Source organism: Neovison vison, chromosome 12 (assembly GCF_020171115.1).
Source record: "Neovison vison isolate M4711 chromosome 12, ASM_NN_V1, whole genome shotgun sequence".
Lineage (NCBI taxonomy): Eukaryota > Metazoa > Chordata > Mammalia > Carnivora > Mustelidae > Neogale > Neogale vison.
The window spans coordinates 81,997,072-82,017,690 of NC_058102.1; the positions used below are offsets into that span (position 1 = coordinate 81,997,072).

General features: G+C 38.3%; 1 protein-coding gene across 2 annotated transcripts in view; it reads left to right on the forward strand.

Annotated features, from left to right (window-relative positions):
* The window catches only part of ANO6 (anoctamin 6), a 181,633-nt gene that overhangs the window by 120,183 nt on the left and 40,831 nt on the right, over window positions 1–20,619 (forward strand). For both annotated transcript variants that reach the window (XM_044227537.1, XM_044227538.1), the window contains 6 exons: window positions 2,508–2,573; window positions 3,502–3,789; window positions 4,003–4,116; window positions 6,082–6,197; window positions 12,245–12,379; window positions 19,393–19,498. In XM_044227537.1, coding sequence (XP_044083472.1) covers window positions 2,508–2,573; window positions 3,502–3,789; window positions 4,003–4,116; window positions 6,082–6,197; window positions 12,245–12,379; window positions 19,393–19,498 — 825 coding nt within the window. The remainder of the gene's footprint in view (window positions 1–2,507; window positions 2,574–3,501; window positions 3,790–4,002; window positions 4,117–6,081; window positions 6,198–12,244; window positions 12,380–19,392; window positions 19,499–20,619) is intronic.

The following is a 20,619-nucleotide window of genomic DNA, read 5'->3' on the forward strand; positions in this document are numbered from 1 at the left end:
TCGGCTATCTCGGGAACTGGCATTTGCTTTCCAAACCACCCTCGAATGAGTTCTGTTGGGCCCAGCTTCTTTGTGTCACTGGCTTCTGAGAGAGGGTCTGGAGGGGTTGGTCTGATTAACAAGGCCTAGCTCATGTGCAAATAGCTGAACTTCACAGTAGACCAGGAAGGAGAATGTATTTTTCACCAGTGTAGTGGGCATGGGCTTTGGGGAGAGCTGCAGTGTTGGGGCCATAAGGAACAGCAAATGCCTGTTACGCTGTCATGAAACACATGAATAAATGTTTCAGTCCTTCTGTATCAGAAGAAGGTCTTAGGTCATTGGACGCTGAGTTTCTCTCAAATTCCTCCATAGCAAACTACTTTAAATTCTTTGAATTTTCAGTGCTTTGAAGGATGTTCTCAGGAGTGTTTGTAGAAGGAATTAATATGCATTTGTTGAGTATAGTCTTTGAACAAGCCAGCTTTTGGCATAGACTCTGTGCCAAGCACCATGTTGAACATTGTTTACAGGATTAAAAATGCTTTTATTTTGTTTTTTTTTGTTGTTGTTGTTTTTGTTATTTATTTATTTGGAGAGGGGAGCAACAGAAAAAGAGGGAGGGGGAGAACCTTAAGCAGGCTCCACGTCCAGTATACGGCACCCGATGCGGGGCTCCATCTCGCAGCCCTGAGTTCATGACCTGAGCCAGATGCTTAACCTACTGAGTCACCCATGCACCCTTGAAAAGTACTTTTAAGCAATAGTAAAGAAAGAAGCTATCAGGCACGAGAACGGGACTACCATGCAAGAATCAAAATGCAGGTTAGGATCTGGAGTGAAGAAATACTGCCTAGTTTGAAACAGGATGAGTCTAAAGGAGCTTCCCAAGCTGAAGTTGGGGATATAGCGGGTCTGGTTGCTTGTTCCTGTTTAAGGGAGTGTAGCTCTTGCTGATTTTTCCCTCACTATTGCATGCTCAAATTGTAAGAAGCAATTAAATGTATTACATTTGTAAAGCTCTTAGACCAGCCTCTGGAGTGTCGTAAGTACTGTATCACATCATTTACTAAATAAATAAAAATTATACCAATATTCTGTTTCTGATACTTCCACAAAAGATGTTAGGGATTCCACTTGGACTCATATTTAACCAAATACTACGTGTATTTTTTCATTTCTTGGCCTCTGGCCTTTTTCATGCAGCACCATCTGCTTTCTGTTTATTAGCTGCTTTCCGTGTTCTCAGCACTTTGATGGCACTGCAGCTCAGCCTTTCATCCTCCCCTTGGCAACTGGCAAATCATGAATGGCGCTCCCTGGGCAAAGTGGTCTTGACTACTGTGTCCCTTGGATTAACTAGGCCATGATCCACTAATTCCTTTAGCTTGTTGACTGCTCAAGTTAAGACAAATGTTTTTTGTTTTGGGGGATTTTTTTTGTCCAAGTTTTTTTGCTTGTCTTCAGTGGGCGAATTGGTCCAATTAATCTTCTGTGATGACTAGAAATGGAAATTCTAGTTTATGTGCCTTATGTGGTTTAAATTCTACAATCCTCATGAGAACCTCAAAAGGAAATTAGGCTTTCTCTATTCAATAGAGAAGGAAAATGAGGCATAGAGAGTTTGTTTTCTGCCAAGGGTCGAAGAGCTGATAAGTGATGGCACCAGAATTTGAACACAGGCAGTCTGGTTGTAGAGTTTGTACGCTGAACCCCTGTCTTCACTCATTTTTCTGATTTCATGATGCAATATAGCTGTTTCATCACCAAAAACCTTCTTTTAAAAGGTTAACTAAGTCTCTACCTTGACATGCTTTCCTTATAGCTTAGGACACAGCCTGACAAAAGCCTAGCCAGATAGAATTTAATATCAATAAATGTGGTATATTCTGCACATTTTCAAATGGCCACGTGACACACACAGATCTATTATCAATTAATTAATTCCCTGTTTTTGTAGGTTTATAGGTGCTTTATACCTTCATGGACATTTTAATCTTGCAGAGAAAAACATTCTTTCAAATTTTGCCAAAATTGTTTGTTTGTTGAATTTGTTCAAGGTATGTAGAGATAAAATATATATATCTGAAATTGGAACCATCTGTATGTCTGATATGTCTAGAATGCCAGATCTGGTAAATGACATCAGTGAATGGGACTCAGAAACCTCCTTTTTTGTGCCAGACTGCTTATAATTAAAAAAAAAAAAAAAAAAAAGTTTTGTAATTGAGTCAAAGCCAGAGAGTTTTATGCATCCCGAATGGCCAGAAACCCATGGGGACAACCAAGGCCTTCGAGAGTGCTAAGTGAATCCAAGTACACTCCATTGCATTTCATCGCAGGAATCCAACACACCCACAAATCACCAACAGCAAGAGCACCTTGGTTGCTTACGTGCCATTTTGAGCAGATCTATCTTTTCATCCAATTCAAACTGGTTTGGTTTGGTTTCGTTTGTCTTTAAAAAGAGTTTTTCTGTCCTTGGCCAAACTACAGGACCTAACATATTTTTCAATTTCTTTTGACAGAGAAAAAGACAAGCATATGAATCCAACCTCATCTGTGATGGCCTGCATTTAGAAGCAACAAGATCGGTAAGTGTTGGATCCTTTCCAATTCCTGGCTGACTGTTCTCTTGGGAAGCTACATGTCATTTGGGATGCTAGACTGGTATTTGAAGCTTGCAATTCGAGTGATGCCCTAGGCTGGGCAGAAGGGGGGGGGGCATGCCTCAAAATCTGCATTATAGAATGTATTTGTTTCTGATCAAAGTCAGCATACCTTTTTTAGGAGCCAAAGAATGTAATACTGAATGCATGTATAAATTATCATTTTCTTCTTTTAAGAGCTTTTAAAAAAGATCTCTTATTTTACAAACAATGGCTTATAAAAAGTAGTGAATATAAGAATAACAAAAATAAAAATCCTCTATATTCTAATTATACATAAATAAACCTTGTGGTCCCACTGAACTTTTTTATTCCTCAAAACATATCTGTTTTTCCCTTTCAAAAAGGAGGATGATTATTTCACAGTTTTATAATTTGCTTTTCTTTCTGCTAATATGTAGTAGATGCATTTCTATATCAACATCTTTTTCTTATGGACACATAACATGACATTTAAAAGATATATAATATACTAATGAGTCCTGCTCTGGGTTAGAAATTCTAAAATTATTGTTAAAATAACACTGCAGTGTATAGTCTAATGTTTTTCTTTTTAGTCACCAATTTGGATGGAGTGATAGGCAAATTAACAAGTTTGCTTTTCTTCGTTTAAAATAGTACTGGTTTTCTGAAAGTATGAAAAGGACTTTAATTACTTGCTCAATAATTTTGAACCAAGAAATCGTCTTTAAGGCAAAAATATCTGATGGCATGCAAGTCTGTTTTTATTTTATCTTCCTCTTTACCAGCGTCCTGTGTTTTGACTACCAGCAACCTAAGAACAATCCATATGTGTTTCAAAATTATGAAAATAATCGGTTTCCTGGTTTATGTTTTTATTCTTCCATTGTAGGTTTTGGATGATAAGCTTGTGTTTGTAAAAGTACATGCCCCATGGGAGGTGTTATGTACGTACGCTGAGATAATGCACATCAAATTGCCTCTGAAACCCAATGATCTGAAAACCCGGTCCTCAGCCTTCGGTAATTTCAGCTGGTTTACCAAAGTCCTCCAAGTGGATGAAAGTATCATCAAGCCAGAGCAGGAGTTTTTCACTGCCCCATTTGAGAAGAACCGGATGAATGATTTTTATATTCAGGATAAAGATACTTTCTTCAATCCAGCCACCAGAAGCCGCATTGTAAGTCTAAACCAAATTTAGTTGCTGTCTTTGAGTAATTTGGAACCTGCTGCTTGAATAATTAGTGGTCTGGTGTGCTTGGTTTAGTTTCGTTTTTAAAAGCTCTCCCCCACCACCCCTCACTGAAAAGGAAGCAGATTTCTGTTACAATAGTAACAATAATTGGGTAGTTACACATTAATGCATTCATTCTGTTTTATAATTTTTTTTTAGGTTTACTTCATCCTCTCTCGAGTCATGTATCAAGTAAGAGACAATGTTAAAAAGTTTGGAATTAACAAACTTGTCAGCTCTGGGATCTATAAAGCGGCTTTCCCTCTCCATGATGTAAGTCAAATGGCAAGAACGAAACAAAATACCCAAGGTGTACTTTACTGTGAATAGAGAAGGGCTAATCTTCTTAACCTTGAGTTTCTTCTTCCATAAAATGAAGATAGTCTATGACAAGGTTACAAGCTCATTGAGGGCAGGAACTGGGTTATTTTGGGCCATAGAGAAGGCCGTCAGTTTGAACAGTCAATGAACGGATGATGGAAGCAGCAGCCATCTTGTAGTGCGCATATAGAGCTCTGCGGATGGGCAACTAAGAGCACGGGCTCTGGGGCTTGCTTTCCCACTTTCGAGCTGGATGACCTCCTAAAAGTCACTTAGCCTCTCAGTACCTCAATTTCCTCATCAATAAAATGGGGATAATTATCATACTTACGTCATAGAGTTATGCCATAGAGTTATGAGGGTTAATTAAATTATCTCTGTCAAATGTTAGCACCATCCCTGGCATGTAGTATAAGCAATAGCTCTCTTTATAATTACTGACAGATATTGTTATCAACTAGAAAAGTATTGATTCTTTTTAAGTAAAATACGTGTTAGATCTTCTCACTCATAATTTTCTAGAACATGGGCTTTTTCCCCCTGAAATACCATTTTCTTCCTGTGTCCTAGACTATCATAAGGCTTTTACAAAGGCATCTGTCAGAGTTCTTGTCCTGATGGCAATACTGCAGGGTGTTGACATTTTTTAAGGACTCCATTCTGAGATGACAGCAGCTCCTCAAATTCAAGAGCACTTCTGTGGCCGATAACATCTCTCATGAAATGAGAATTGTAAAATGTGACTGCTTTAGACCCTTAACGATTCCATAAATGCAGGGATATTATATCTAAGCTCTTTAGGTAAATTCTGTCACTGAAATAAATTAAATACTATATTATAGTGTGCTATAGCTTTGTCACATTCACTATCAATTTTTCTGAATCTCTAAGACCACGAAAGCCAAGAGTGAGATTGATCCTTCTGCTGGGTAGTACATGTATGTGTAGATGATGACGTTATGAAATGTACTGTAGATGATAATAAACTAGGATACAAAAGAGCTACTTGAGGCACATGTGTAAATAGAGAGCAGAGGGCTGAATGGAGTAGATTCTGAACTTCCTGGTAAAGAGACCCAATATGGCAGCCCAGACTGAGGGTCCATGTGTTTTATATTTGCTGGCAAAATTAGTGAGTATAGCATGATACAAACTTTAGGGATACATAAGGATAGCTGTCATGAATATTAATGTGGGATGCCAAAGTTCAGTAGTATTCAGTTGGTATCCGCCCATGCCCAGTTCTTTCCCGCTAAAGCCTCTTTCAATTGCAGTGATCCCACATCCAGCCTAAGGAGTGATCTTGTGTGGCATTTGGAAGGGAAGTGAACGGAGATCAGGACCTATGTTAAGGCTTACTTGGTGATAATCTGGTTCTAGTACAGGAGGGAGAAAAACGAGTCAGATGGGAAGAGTGACTGAGTTTATGTAGAGGCAGGAGTAACTGCTGAACTGGGGGGACAAAGATGCCTGGGTTTTAGAATTGACCTTGGTACTAACCAGCTAAGGCCTTGGTTCCTCCCGGGCATCCAGGGAGGGTGTGGCTAGCAGGTGTTCCTCCACTGTGGCGGTTTTGCACTTGAGCAGCCCAATTTTTAACTGTTTAGGAGTTGGCATGCTTGTGGGATGTAAGACATCTCTGGGGCTCCCACCATGTACCTGAGGTGTTCTCTAGGATTATAACAACCAGGTATTATACATTATACAACCAGGTATTCCTCCCCACCCACAATTGCAAGTGGCCACAAGTGATTAATAATACCACTGATTGAAAATCACCTAAGAATCAGATGATCCATCCATCCCTTCCAGCAAAGGAGAGCCCCCTATTCCTGTGAAGTACGAGTACCATATTGAATAAACAGGCCTGTGAACACCTAGTGCTTATATGTTCACTTGTTTGCTTCTGCTTCACAGTGCACCTTCAACCATAAGTCAGAGGATGTCAGCTGCCCGAGTGAACGGTACCTTCTGTACAGAGAGTGGGCTCATCCACGAAGTATATACAAAAAGCAGCCGTTGGATCTTATCAGGTGAGGTGTATAGAGAGCATGCTGCCGGTGGGAGATCTCAGGTTGCTCTCTGGCATCGAAGTGACAGTATTCGAAGAGGATTGCCACCCAGGGAAGCTCACCCAGACCCCTGAACTTCGTTGCCCACAGCGTTTTTTTTTTGTTTTGTTTTAAGATTGGTGTTTATTTATTTATTTGACAGACAGAGATCACAAGTAGGCAGAGAAGCAGAGAGAGAGGAGGAAGCAGGCTCCCTGCTGAGCAGAGAGCCCGATACGGGACTCGATCCCAGAACCCTGGGATCATGATTTGAGCTGTAGGCAAAGGCTTTAACCCACTGAGCCACCCAGGCACCCCTGCCCACAGCTTTTTATTGAGGCTTTGTTAGATAGGCAGGAGTCACTGAATCATTCCCTTTGTGGCTCAGTCTCCAGCCCCTTCCTTTCCCAACATACTATGGCTCAAAGCCCCCCAGTCCTCCAGTCACATGGTTGGTCTTCCTGGCCTGGCCAGTCTCCATCCTGAGTCATTCCATTAGCATAGACTAAGGGCCCTCCATGAGTCACCTCAATGGCATCAGCTGTTGGGTGGGGTCCCAGGGGTTCTTCATGAGTAACAAAGACACCCTTATCGTGGGAAATTCCAAAGGTTTAGAGGTTACCTCCCAAAATTGGGAATAAAGACTTACCATAGTCCTCCTTACACAGGAGTAAATGTTAGATTTAGCTTAAATTGTTTGGTAAGAGATACAAGTTTTCACTGCTTGCCTGTATCTGCTGCTACAAACTCTTTCACTATATCTAACAAGGTGTGATGACTAGCTCAACATTTATTTTCTGAAAACACCAAGGTCAGCTGCTTTCCAGAAACTTTTGTTGTTTGGGCAAGGCTGCTGGAGAGAGAGACAGACCAAAAATAATGAAGAAACAAATAAAAATAAGCAAAGAAGTAAACAAAATTTCTGATTGAAATGAAGAAATGCCATGATGAGTTGGGGTGAGGGGAAGGAAGTGAAGAAAGTTATGTTTGAGTGGGCAACATATGAACTAAGACCTGGATAGTGAAAAGGAGCCAGGATTTTGTGGATTAGAAAGAAGTCATTCTTGGCAGCTTGCATGAAGGCCCATGAGGTACAGGGTCCCTGGCAAGTGTGAGGAAATACAGAAGACTTGTGCTAAGAAGAGAAGAATGAGACACAGGTTAGAAGGGAGGTAGCTGGATCACGGAAAAGAGGTTAGATTTTAAGGACAGTGAAAAGCACTTATGATGCTTTAAGTACTCCAGTAATTTTGTCTCATTCACACATTGCATAGATAATTTGGGGAATGGCTGACAGGGGCCCCAGGAAGCAGGGAGAGCAGGTAGGAGGCTGTCGGAGAGGCCAGAGGAGAACTCTTAGCAGCAGTTGGAATGGGTGGTAGGGGGGTCCGTGGGACTTTGTTGGGGGTTGAATGTGGAGAGCGAGGAAGGGAGAGTCAGGCTCCCCCAGGTTGACTGTTTTTTCTCCCTCACCTCAGTGCCCAATGACATGGGAAAACCACTTGACATTAAAAGTAAGAGTTTTAAAACGTTGAAGAGTTTTTGTTTTGCTTTGTTTTACATTTTCTTATGGGAAATTTCAAACATATGCAGAAATAGAACAGTACAGCAAAACTGCCTATATCTGTCTCCCACCTCCAAAAATTATGAACTCCTCACTAGTCTTGTTGCATTTTTCTCTCTACCTCCTTCCCATCCCTTTCCATTGGAGCATTTTGAAGAAGACCCCAGATATCATATATTTCATTCTCTTTTAAATGCAGTCTGAATACTTACAATCATCAAAAAGCCATGTTCAATTTTTCCTGATTATCACAAAAACCTTTTTTTTTTTTTAACAATTTTTAGTTCAGATCAGAGAACCAAACAAGGTCCAGATGGCGCAATTAATGTATTTCTCAGTTGTCTTCTAATCTTTCCATTTCTTTCTTCCTTGTGACTGTGGAGGAGTTTCTCCATTCTCCATTCTCTATTTTACTGACTTCATTCTTCCTTGTGCTGGTGTTGGACTTGTTGCTGTGTCCTGTGTATTTGCTTTAGCTAAGTAATTTGTTCCTCATTTGAAAATTTGATCTGATTGCGGTTCAGCTTTGTAGAAGAATACTTAATATATGGAGTTTCATACTTCTACCAGAAGCTACATAAGGTACTGTTTCTTATGTGTGTGATGATAGCAACCATTAGTGATCATTGCTTAGAGTCATTTCATAAGGGATTTTATTTTGCTATTTCATTTGGTCATACTCTTCATTTCTTCATTTTTTTAACTGGATTACAATCATAAAGAGGCATTTTCTCTCAATAACTCCAGGTATTCTGTAGGATAAAATTTTAAAAGAGGGTGTTTGTACATATGTAAACATTTGAAGCTGATACTCACGTGTGATTTTCTTTTATGTTAAACCCAAACCATCTGATGGCAGGGTGTTGGGTTCTTTATCATCCTTTATTGATTTTTTTGGTAAAGAGAAGAATTTCCCCACTATTTTAAGTATATTTTGCTAAGGAAAATGTATTTTTTTTTTTCTAACTATTCCCTGTCCCTGGTCCACATGTTCCTTTCCTTGCTTCCCACTAGTAACCCCTTGAGCATTTGGGCTGTTAAACTTTTATCTGTGGGCCCCAGGGATTACCTGAAGGGAAAATCAGTTCTTTTCCAAAAAGCAAACCAAATAAACCAGAAAAAGCAACTGGGGGAAACACATTTTGCACAGAAAAAAAAAAAGAAAGAAAGAAAAGGAAGAAAAACTACCTCCCAAACTCCCATTTTTACCCTCAGAGTGAGAAAAGAAACTATGATATCCATAAGAAAGGACAGGAGTTCTATAAAAAAAAGGATCATTCCATTTTTTAGGATAAAATGTGATTCTTAAAAATGTAATAGAATAGAAAAACCCTAATCATACTATTAGAAAATAAAGTTGAAGAAATTGTACAGAAAACAGAGCAAAAATATAAAGAGATAGAAAATAAAAAGGACGGGAAGAAATAAAAATTAGAAGATCGGTCCAGGAGATGCAATGAACAAAGAGTAGGGTGCTAGGAATGAGAACAGAGACAACATGGGGAGGAAATCCGAGCAGTGTCTGAACCATATTGAAGAACAATAGAGAGCATGAGGGTCCCTCACGTCAAGCAGTGCTGTCAGGAATCAGGAAGACAGCCAAAGGAGATGAGCTGAGAACAGATAATGCTAGAACATGCAGGTGGTACCAAGAACTGATGATTGGCAAAGCCAAGAGCTGATGGAAGAACCAGAAGAGGGTTGGGAAGGCTAACAACTGATAAAACTCCTCTAAAAAGGGAGGACTTCTGCAGCAAACTGTCAGATTCTCCAGATTCGAACTCTTCCTTGTCTGACCATAATTGAAAGTCAGTGGCCCCAGATTGGTCTCTGAACATAAGAGAGACCCTCCACTGCTTGAACGTAATAAGCACTAAGTGTCGCGAGTGGACCTGGACTGGACTGAGTCCTCATTTCACCTGTACGCTCGGGGACTGACTGCATTTGGTTCATTAATATCTTACCCTTGTTGTATCCTGTCTGTTGTGTGACTTTGTATTGTGTCTTGCCCTGTGTGGCGTGTATGAAGCCAGATCAAATGTGTCAGGAAGTGTTACTGAGTTTGGAGTCGCAAAGCTGTTACAGTTGTGCAGATCTTGCTTTATGAGTGAATAAAGCTGACATTGTGGAAAGACACAACTTGTATCTACACACCTTTATAGCACACTCGGGACAGGAACTGAATGTGCTGGGTCTCCAGATGGAAGGAGCTTACCGAGGGCTCAGAGGATGAAAGTGGAGCCAGTCAGTCACCTCAGCATGTCATCAAGCCATGACAACATGACACCTCAGGACACTGAAGGCAAAAAGAAGATCCTGAGAACTTCCAGAAGGAGAAACAGAACCTGCAGAAGGAGAAACCTTCATTTGAAGGACCAAGACTCAGAATAACACCGAACTCCTCAATGACAACACTGCAGGTAGAAGAGACCAGTAACTTCAAATTTCCAAGGGATGTGATTTCTTACTTTCCAACTCCACAGATGGTCAAGCTGTTTAAATAAGTGTGAGGAACTTCTGCCATTTAAATGTGCAAAGTAGTGGAGGTGTTGCTCCACGAAGGAAGAGGAAAACATGGCTTCGGTACACAGGGATTCCCAACATAAGAGAAAAATGGAGAGATTCCAGGTGATAGCTCTGTGCAGGGCTAGAGAATCATTAATCTGGGTTGGAGAAGATTGGATGGGATTCATTCAAGCAATAGACCACTTCATGTGTTTGAAAGTACTGAGAAAATTACATGTTAGGTCAAAGTCTGGGGTTGAATTGTTGGTAAGCATACAGAAAACTAAGCGGTGAACCACCGTGACAATTACTAGAACTTTCTGACCCCTTGCTGAGTACATACTTTTAACTTAGATCAAAAAGCTGAATTTTTAGAAATTGATGTTAAGAATTGGAATGTTCTTGGCAGAAAAAGAATGATCACAATATCGTATTTGAAAGAATTATTATATTTTATTCCCAGCCTTTCAGCAGGAACTTGGAGGCAGTTTTTGGTCTGGATTCAAAAATTCTTTCTGATCTTCTTGCCTCCAATATAATGTAGGTATCTCTGGAAACAATGAACTCCCTGTCATGCTAAGTATCCAAGCAGGGACTGCCTGACTAGCTCTAAATGAGGCAGAATATTTTTACTATTGGAGACTTGGACCAGTAACCTCTAACATTCTTTCCAGTTTTAAGTGTGGCATTTCCAGTGTGGATGGATGATAAGAACGTATCACAGAAAGCCTAACAGCCAAGATGTTGCAAACCCATTGCCAAGCTTTTTTTTCTCAGCACTACTCTAAGCCTGTCATTGACCTACAGTTTATGAGTCAGACAGCAAAGCTTCAGTCACATAAAAATGCAACACTTGGTTCCTCCTGACTCCTGATTCCATATCTGGGCCAGTCCTTCCTTATCCCCAGGGATTAGCCTACACCCAGACCTCTGAAGCTGACAGGCAGGTTCAGCCCAGGGATGTTCCTGTCTGAAGGGAGTCTCCAGGGACTTCAGGCCTTCCTCAGAGCTTAGTCCCCACCAGGCTAAGCCCAAGGACCTCAACCCAGCTCCTTACTACTGAGCCGGAAGTCTCATAGAGGTCTTTAAAGAAGCAGAGAGCTAAGTAAATATAGTTTCTGTGGGCCAGTACTGAGCCGGGAATGACTCAGTGTAGGGAAGTATCAACAACAGCAGCCGTCCCCTAACAATCATCTCAGTGTGCTGTCCTCACCTCTCAACTCTTTCCTAGTCCTGAACTGCATCTGTCTCCCTTTTAGGAATAGTCTGGTGCGGCTTCCTGCCCTACCTCCTTTCTTCCAAAGGGGCCTTCTGGACTCTTCCCCTGATCAGTTTTCACAACTTAAGAGAAAATGGAAGTGCTAGATGTAAGGAATACAGCCCAGTGGATTCCTCAGTCATTGTCAGTGACTTGTATTTGTGATTTACAAATCACAATTTTGTGATTACAAATTTGTGATTTACACTATTTGTGTATTTGTGATTTACACATCAGTCCTTGTATTTGTGATTTACACTAATTTATTTCTGGTTTACATTACACTGACTCCAGAGGAGTTCCCTGGACAAGCAAAAGCAAGTACCTGGGAGCAGATTGTTCATGTTCATTTGTCTCATGCATGTTACAGTCTTTTGGAGAATGTATCAGATGTGTTTGTGTTTACAAAGAATGATGATGTATTCTGTTTGGTTACTGTGTAGCATTTTTCTTTCCTTCGCCCAGTTCTAACTGACTTTGCTTCATCAGGCTTACCAGTGATCTGTAGTTCTAGGATACGTAAAATACTTGTTTCCTAGTGGAATTTGGGGTCTTTATGAAAAGGTACATGTTTTAAGTATGAATTGAGTAAGAGGTCTAAGCTTAAAGCCTCCGGTATTTAAAATCAGAAATTGAGGTTAGGATGAAGATGCAAAGTGGTTTGGTGTGTCTTCTAAAAACACTTTTTCTGTCTTTCTTCAGGAAATATTATGGAGAAAAGATTGGAATCTACTTTGCCTGGCTGGGCTACTATACTCAGATGCTCTTGCTGGCCGCAGTTGTAGGAGTGGCTTGCTTTCTCTATGGCTATTTTAATCAAAATAACTGTACGTGGAGGTGAGTTCTGTTTATTCCTAGTTACCGTGATGAAAAATTCTGATGAGAGATTCAAAAATTCCCAAAATCAAAAATTTGAAAAATTTGATTAGACATACAATTATTTTCAGTGTCTGGGCAGTTTTAGTAAAAAGAAGACTCATCACGGAACACTTACTGCCTTGGATAATATATCCCTTTTGTCCTGAGTGTAATAACTAAGTTAAGTGGAAAATTTTTTTTTTTTTTAGATAATGCAGCCCAGTTTCTGACAGGAATATTACCCTTAGGAAGCACTCCAATTTTTAAGACAATACTGTATTTGAAAAAGAAAGGCAGTCTGGAGAGAGCATTGTCCTTGAACTTCTGCTCCCCAGAGGAATGTTCCACTCAGGCCTACAGATGGGAGCCAAGAGGAGCTCTGATTTCTTCAAGATTTCAGAAGCAAAACTTGATAAAATTGGTATTTTTATGCTTTTAGAAATGACTTCTTAATATATATTAGGAAATTGGTGTTTAGAAATTCAAGTAAACAATACTTTTGCTTTTGTTCTACTTTTAAAAAATTAGGCCTTACAGTGTTATGGAAAAAAAGTAAGTGATAAACAATTAGTTTGTGCTTGGTGTTAGAATTAAAATACCAGCTGCACTGTCTAAAGGGAAAAAGCATGGATGCCAGAACATTGAATTTCCCCAACACTGTTCTGAATTGTCATTATGCCTCTGCTTTTGGTAGTGTCAACCTTTAGAAGGGATGCCACACTGAAGCAGGCATTTTCTTGTGTTCACCTGGCCTCTCTCCAGCTGTGACAGCCAGATCAAAATTTCTGGGCACCAGCTATGAGCTAGCTGATGACCAGATTTTCTAGCCCCAAGCATATCAGCCTGGCTCCCGAGGCAGGAAGCTTACATGGCAGCTCTGATGTATAGGCATAATTATCCATTCTATTTAACGGAGAATTCTGAGCATTTTGTACCCATTATGGCTTCTTAGCTAGAAAACTGCAGATGATCTTTGAAGTACTCTCTTCTCTTCACTGAAAATAAGAGTTCAGGGCCAGAGGCTGAATGTTGCTACCTTTTGCCTAAATTTGTCTCTCGCTTCTCCATTATTTTGTATACTGTTCCAACAAAAAAAACAAAAACCATAAAACAACATCTCAAAAATATATTTTAAAGTGCAAATTAGCATTTTTATAAGGTTCTTGCATTGTGGCTGTCCTCATTACAGGTCATTTTATACAAACACCCTGACAGTCACGGCACATGTTTTCTACTATTTCACACAGATTGGTTTACAGAAATCTGGGGCAGGGTCTTGGGGATATACTCCCCGTGCTCAGAACTGTTGGGGCTTTAATTACTTACGTTAAGTATTTTTAAAATACATACATTTAAATATTTTCAGTGAAGTTTATTACATGCTGAGTAGATTCACAGGAATAGAAAATGTATTTAAGGTCTAACAAATAATGATCCCTCACCAGTTTAAGGAAAACAACATTACTCTGACCTGGGAGATGCTTCCCTCAGTTGCATTCCCTCACTTTCCACTTTGGAAATCAGAACTACAGTAAATTTTGATTTTTTTATCATTCCTTTAAATAGACTGTATATATTTTTTATCACATATATCTCTATCCCTACAAAATATATTTCATTTTGTGTGCTTTTGAAAATATGCATGTGTAAGTGGAGGTTCCTATAGGTATTTCCTCTTTCTCAAAATCTTATGTTTAAAGCTTATGTCCCTCTTTAAACATAACAGCTTTATTGAGACATGATTCAGGTACCATAAAGTGTGCCCTTTCACGGAGTACAGTTGAGTGGGTTGCCTTTTCACTTACTTGATGGTGTCCTTTGAAACACAACAGTTTTTAATTTTAATGAAGCCTAGCTTACCTAATTTTTTTCTTTGATTGCTTGTGCTTTTGGTATCGTACCTTAGAAAGCATTTTTATACAGAGTCATAAAGATTTTATCAGTGTTTACCATCTAAAAGTTTTATAGATTTAGATCTGTGATTCATTTTTACCAGGTATGTATCCAGGGGTCTGGGCACCATTATTGAAATATTTCCCTATAGGATTATCTGAGCACTGTTGTCAAAAGCCATTTGGCTAGAGGTGTAAGAGTTTTTTTATGGACTCTCAATTGTTTTCCATTGATCTCTATGCCCTTTTCACAAATACATACTATATTGATTACTGTAGCTTTGTTAGTTAAGTTTTGAAGTTGAAAACTTCACACAACGTTTTCATTTTCAGTATTGTTTTGGCCATTTTGGGTCCTTTGCCTTCCATGTTAATTTTAGGATCAGCTGTCCATTTCTGCAAAAAAGCCAGAATTGCATTAAATCTACAGATCAATATTAAGACTTCTGATCTATGAACACAGAATGTTTTCCCATTTATGTAGGTCATCTTAAATTTCTTTTAATAAACTCTTTTGTAGTTCTCACTATTTAAATTTCACACTTCTTTTCTCAAACTAATTCTAAGTATTTTATTCTTTTTGATGCCATTATAAATGAAATTGCTTCCTTCATTTAATTTTTGGATTGTTCATTGCTAGTGTATAGACATATAATTGCTTTTTGTGTATTGATTTTGTGTCTTATAACCTTGATGGGCTGGCTTATTAATTCTAATAGTTCTTTGACGCATTTCTTAGAATTTTAATCCAAACTGTCATGTCATCTCAAATAAAAGTAGTTTTACTTACTCCTTTCCATTCTGGAGGCTTTTAATTTATTTTCCTTGTGTGGTTGCCATGATTAGACTCTCCAGTATAATATTAATCTTAAGAAGAAAACATTCAGTCTTTCACCAGTAAGGATAACATTTGCTATGGGTTTTTCATAATTGTTCTCTATTGAGTTGAGAAGTTCCCTTCTATTCTGAGTTTTTATTTGCTACTCTGTTAAAATGACATATTACATGAATTGATTTTTGTGTGTTGAACTATCCTTGCATTCCTGGATACATCCCACTTGATGATGATTCTTTTTATATGTTACTGGATTTGCTTTGCTAGTATTTTGTTGAGGAGTTTTGCATCTGTATTCATAAGAGATAGTGGTCTTTAGTTTTCCTCTGACATCTTGGTATGATTTTGGTATCTGTAACATTGGTCTCATAGAGTGAATTAGGAAGTGTTCCCACTTCTTTATGTTAAGAAGGGTTTGTGAAGCATTTGTGTTGGTTCTTTAAATGGTTGATAGAGTTCCCTAGTGAAGCCATCTGGGCCTAGGCATTTCTTCATGGGAATTTATTTATTTATTTTTAAAGATTTTATTTATTTATTTGATAGATAGAGATCATAAGTAGGCAGAGAGGCAGGCAGAGAAAGAGAGGAAGGGAAGTAGGCTCCCTGCTGAGTAGAGAGCCAATGTGGGGCTCTCTTCATGGGAATTTTAAAAAAAAAATTTTTTTTAATTACTAATTCAGTCTCTTTACTTGCTATTGGTCCATTCACATTTTCTATTTCTTCTTGAGTCAGCTTCAATTATTTACTTCTTTCTAGGAATTTATTTCATCTAGATTACTTAATTTGTTAGCATACAATTATCCATAGTATTCCCTAATAATTCTTTTTATTTTTTAAGGTCAATGACAGTGTCCCTCTTATCACTTCTGAGTTTAATAATTTGAAACTTTTTTTCTTTTTCTCAATTAGTCTAGCTAATATTTGTCAATTTTGTTGATCTTTTCAAAGAGCCAACTTTTGTTTTTGCTGAATTTTCTGTTTATCTATTCTCTATTTCTTTCTTTTCTTTTTTTTTTTTTTTTTGCCTTTTGCTTCTCATTTGAATGCTTAATTCATTTACATTTGATGTCTTTTTTTTCCCTGTTTGGTCTTTTTTTCTCTATTCTTCTATTATGACTTTTTTTGTGTAACACAGATATTTTCTAGTATACCATTCTAATTCCAGTTTGTCATTTCTTACTTTTTTGTTGTTATTTTCTTAAGTGTTGCCCTGGAGATTGTAATTAATATCTTGTTGTAAAGCAATTTCATTCACTTTTAATGCCAACTTAATTTCCAGTGATATGCAGAAACTTTACATCAGTACTGATCTTTTCCCTTTGTGCTCTTATTCTCATGCAAATTACATCTTTATGCATTATAAGCCCATCAGCACAGTTTTATTTATTTATTTATTTTTAAAGATTTTATTTATTTATTTGAGAGAGAACGAGTGAGAGAGAGAGCCTGAGAGAGGAGAAGGTCAGAGGGAGAAGCAGGCTCCCCAAGTAGCTGGGAGCCTGATGCGGAACTCCATCCTGGAAGTTCAGGATCATGACCTGAGCCAAAGGCAGTTGCTCAACCAACTGAGCCACCCAGGTGCCCAGCATAGTTTTATATTATTGTTTTATGTAGTTGTCTCTTACCTCAGAAGAAAATAATTACATACAAAAATATATTTATAATGTGTTATTTACCTGTGTAGTTACCTCTACCAAGTGCTCTTTATTTCTTTAAGTGAGTTTGAGTAACTGTCTAGTGTCCTTTCATTTAAGCCTGGAGGACTTTCCTTAGTGATTCTTGTGGAGCAGGTTGGCTAGCTACATTTTCTTTCAGGTTTTGTTTATCTTGGAATGTTTTAATTTCTCCATTTTTTTTTTCTTTTGAAGAACAGTTTTGGTAAATGTAGAATACTTGACTGACCCATCTTTTTCTTTTTTTCTTAAGATTTTAATTTATTTATTTGATAGATGGAGAGAGAGGACAACAAGTAGGGGGAATGGGAGGGGCAGAAGCAGGTGTCCTGCTGTGTGGCTTCACACAGTCATCACTGCTGTTGTTCATTTAGTTATTATCCTGAACAAATTCTATAAAGTCTTTATTTTTGGTTGCATGTGACCATGAAGACTATTTTCAGTAAGCTTAGTTGTCAGCTAATGATCGGACAGGATTTCTCTAAGTGCTGGGAACCAGTCATTCTTGGAGCTCTTGCCAAGTTGCTCTGTGTGTGTCTATGAGGAATGCCTGCAGCACTTTAGCAGGCCATTTGCCTGTCTTCCTGAGCCTCTACTTCCTGCTTATGCAGAAACTCAGAGCCACTCAGAGATGAGGAATTAAGGTTTCCTCAGGTCTTTCCTGGCCACCTGCACTATCCTACACATGCTCATGGCCTTCTACAGTCCTAGGAATTTATAGGAACTTTTTAAAGCCCCCTATCAGTATCTCATTCCCCAATGTTTCCTTTTAAGTTTCTTGATCAGCATCTTGTTGGCCCCTCCTGGTATTGCACCGTAGGCAGTTGTAACGTTAATAATTCCTCCTAATGCTTTCAGCAGACACTCTGGGGATAGGACCATTTGCACAGCACATATGAGCTCTGAGATGGGTCAAAAATGACAAATCCGGATAATGGAGCTTTTCCAGGGAGCTTTCAGACTAGTCGAATAGTGACAATTCTCCAGGGATGGATTTTTGGTGGCTTAAGATCACTTCTGCCTCATTCAGTGGCTGCTAGGCTACCACAGTGGTGGGGCTGTTGTCTTTTAACCCTACCATTAAACTTAGGAGATGGGGATGGGACTAGGTCAAGTTAAAATGTCACAAAGCTCACTATCATTATGGAGATTTAGCTATTTTTACTACTCCGATTGCTGTAAGCCCTTGTTACATTTCCAGAGTTATACAGATGACTACAAAGGTTACTTTTCACAAATTTTGCCAGTGTTTTTATGGAAGAGCAGTTTCCCCAAGATCTTTACTCAGCTATTCTAGAAGTGTTTTCCCTGCCAGTTTGCTTCTAACTGAGTTATTTGCAAGGCTAATGAATTCTGCAACTCCAGGGCCATTAACATAGGAGTCCATCTGAGAGGCTCCGCCCACCCCACCCCCCACCCCCGCCATGGGTCAGTCTGTACCCTGTTCTAATTTTGTTGTTTTTTCCTTATTAATTTGTAGGAGTCCTTTGAATACTCTAGTGAATAGTCGTTTGTCATGGGTTTCATGTGTTGCAAAACTTCTACCAGTTTATGGCTATTTTTTCTTCTCACTTTATGGTCTTTTAATGAAGTTCTCACTTTTATAAGATTTTAAGTAAATCAATATTTTCCTTTACTTTTTATTTCCTCATTAGTGGAGTTTCTCCTTACCCCAGTGTTATCTAAATAGCCTCCTCCCCCACCCAGCCCCAACAAGTTCCTACTGCTGCATTCCCATTTTCCACTTGGAGTGAGTTTGTATGTAATAGGCTTTAGGAGTTCAATTTCACATTTTTCCGTAAGGATATTCGATTGCAGCAAATGTCACTTCTCACTTTACTAATTTGCTGGACCAGCCCTATCCTAAGTCAGTTGCTGTATATGCAGAGGTCTCTTCATAAACTCTGTGTTTTTTCTTGCTCAGTTCCTTCTTCTGCCAACAACCTCTTGTTCTTGAGGAATGTCTTGAATGGTCTGACCATTTTGTTCTTTTATTGAATTTATGGCTCAAATGAAGGAGAAATGACATCTTCATATATTGATTCTTCCAAATTATGAATATGATAATGTATCCATTAGATCTTAACTCTTTCAGAACAGTTTTATCATGTCCTCTATAAAGCTTATACATCTGAAATTTGATTTATTGCTAGGCTCTTTATTTTTCTTAAGCTATGGAAAATGTTATTTTAAAAAATTAATTTCTAATTATTGCAGATCTATAGGGGCACAATTCTTTTTTCTGACCCTATGTATATTTTGTATACGGATTCTGTGTTCAGCATCCTATCTTTGTTTCTCTTGACTTACTGTGCTGGCAAGGCCCCTCCAACTGAAAAGAAGTAGTGATAACAAGATACTTTACCCTGATCTAAAGGAAATACTTTTAGCATTTTACCATTAAGTATAATTTTTTTTATAGGTTTTATGTAGCAAGCCTCTGTTAGGTTAAGGAAGTTCAATTCCTTTCCTAGTTTTAAAAGAATTTAGTTATTTTCTTATCACAAATGGATGTGTGATTTTATGATGCTGCTAGAAAGGAACTCCTAGTCATTAAAACATTTTTAAATTTTATTTTTCTTTGTCCTTTAGCAAAGAAGTTTGTCATCCTGATATTGGTGGCAAGATCATCATGTGTCCTCAGTGTGATAAACATTGTTCATTCTGGAATCTCAATATTACTTGCGAGTCCTCAAAGGTAATTTTTGTTACTCCAAACATTTGCAAATAATGAAAGATTTTTTTTTTCTTTGAATAATTTTAGTACAGCCTGGAATTATTTTTTTTCTGCAAAATTCAGAAGGGTAATTTTCAAATAAACCTCCAAATATTCTGAAAGGTAGACATAAAATGTATGTGTTTATTCCTCTTGTACAAATAGTAAATTGAGATGAAAAGCCTTATCTAAAATCTTCAGGTGGGTCAGTAAAGAACTACAGAATTGAACTATTAGAGTATTTGAAGTAATCAAAGCAGAAATCTCAAAACCAGCTTATCTCATGAATACTGTTTAATAGGTTTACTTATTATAAATCTTTTCCTTATTTCAAGTGAGTAGAAACCTGATATTTGTACTTATGTTTTTCCATTTTCAAGGTGTGCTGAAACTATGTTTGGTTTTTTAAAAGACTTGGTCATCAAATTTAGGCTGTGTCTATGAATATGCATAAGAAAGGCTTTGTATATAAATGATAGTAGATATTCACTTTGTCCCAGAACATTCCCCAAAAATACATCTGGCTCCCTTAAGCATGCTGATGATCTTGAGCTATATGACTTGTTACAACCCAGGAGGTTTAGGACAAGTACTGAGACTAGAGGTAGCTTACTGAAAGGCATGCCACAAACTCTGGCTGGAAAGAAAGGTGGTCATCTTACTTTGGAGAATTTTCCTGACAACTTGGACCTACTGTTTTCCCATGTTGTGATCTTTTCTCTGTCCCCTTGTTCCACCATGAAAGTTTAGGAACTTTAAATGACTTCAGAATATTCTAACCTGCTCCATCTAAGTCTTATTTAAACTAAATACATTCCTATTATAATGATGTTACTTAGAACTTATATTTTAAAAGATCCTTGAACTTATTACTTTTGACATAACAACCCTGTGAGGGAGGCGAAACAGGTACTCCCTCCATTTTACAGATTAAAACACTGCGGGTCCAAGAGTTTAAATAATTTGCTCAAGGTCACCCACCTAGTAACTGATGAAGCCAGAAACTGACAGTCAATCTGTGTTTCTTGCCATTACTGTGTTCCTCACCAGCTGACGGTAGTAGCAGCCACTTCACTCACAAATTGAGCACTGTGTTTGAAAAA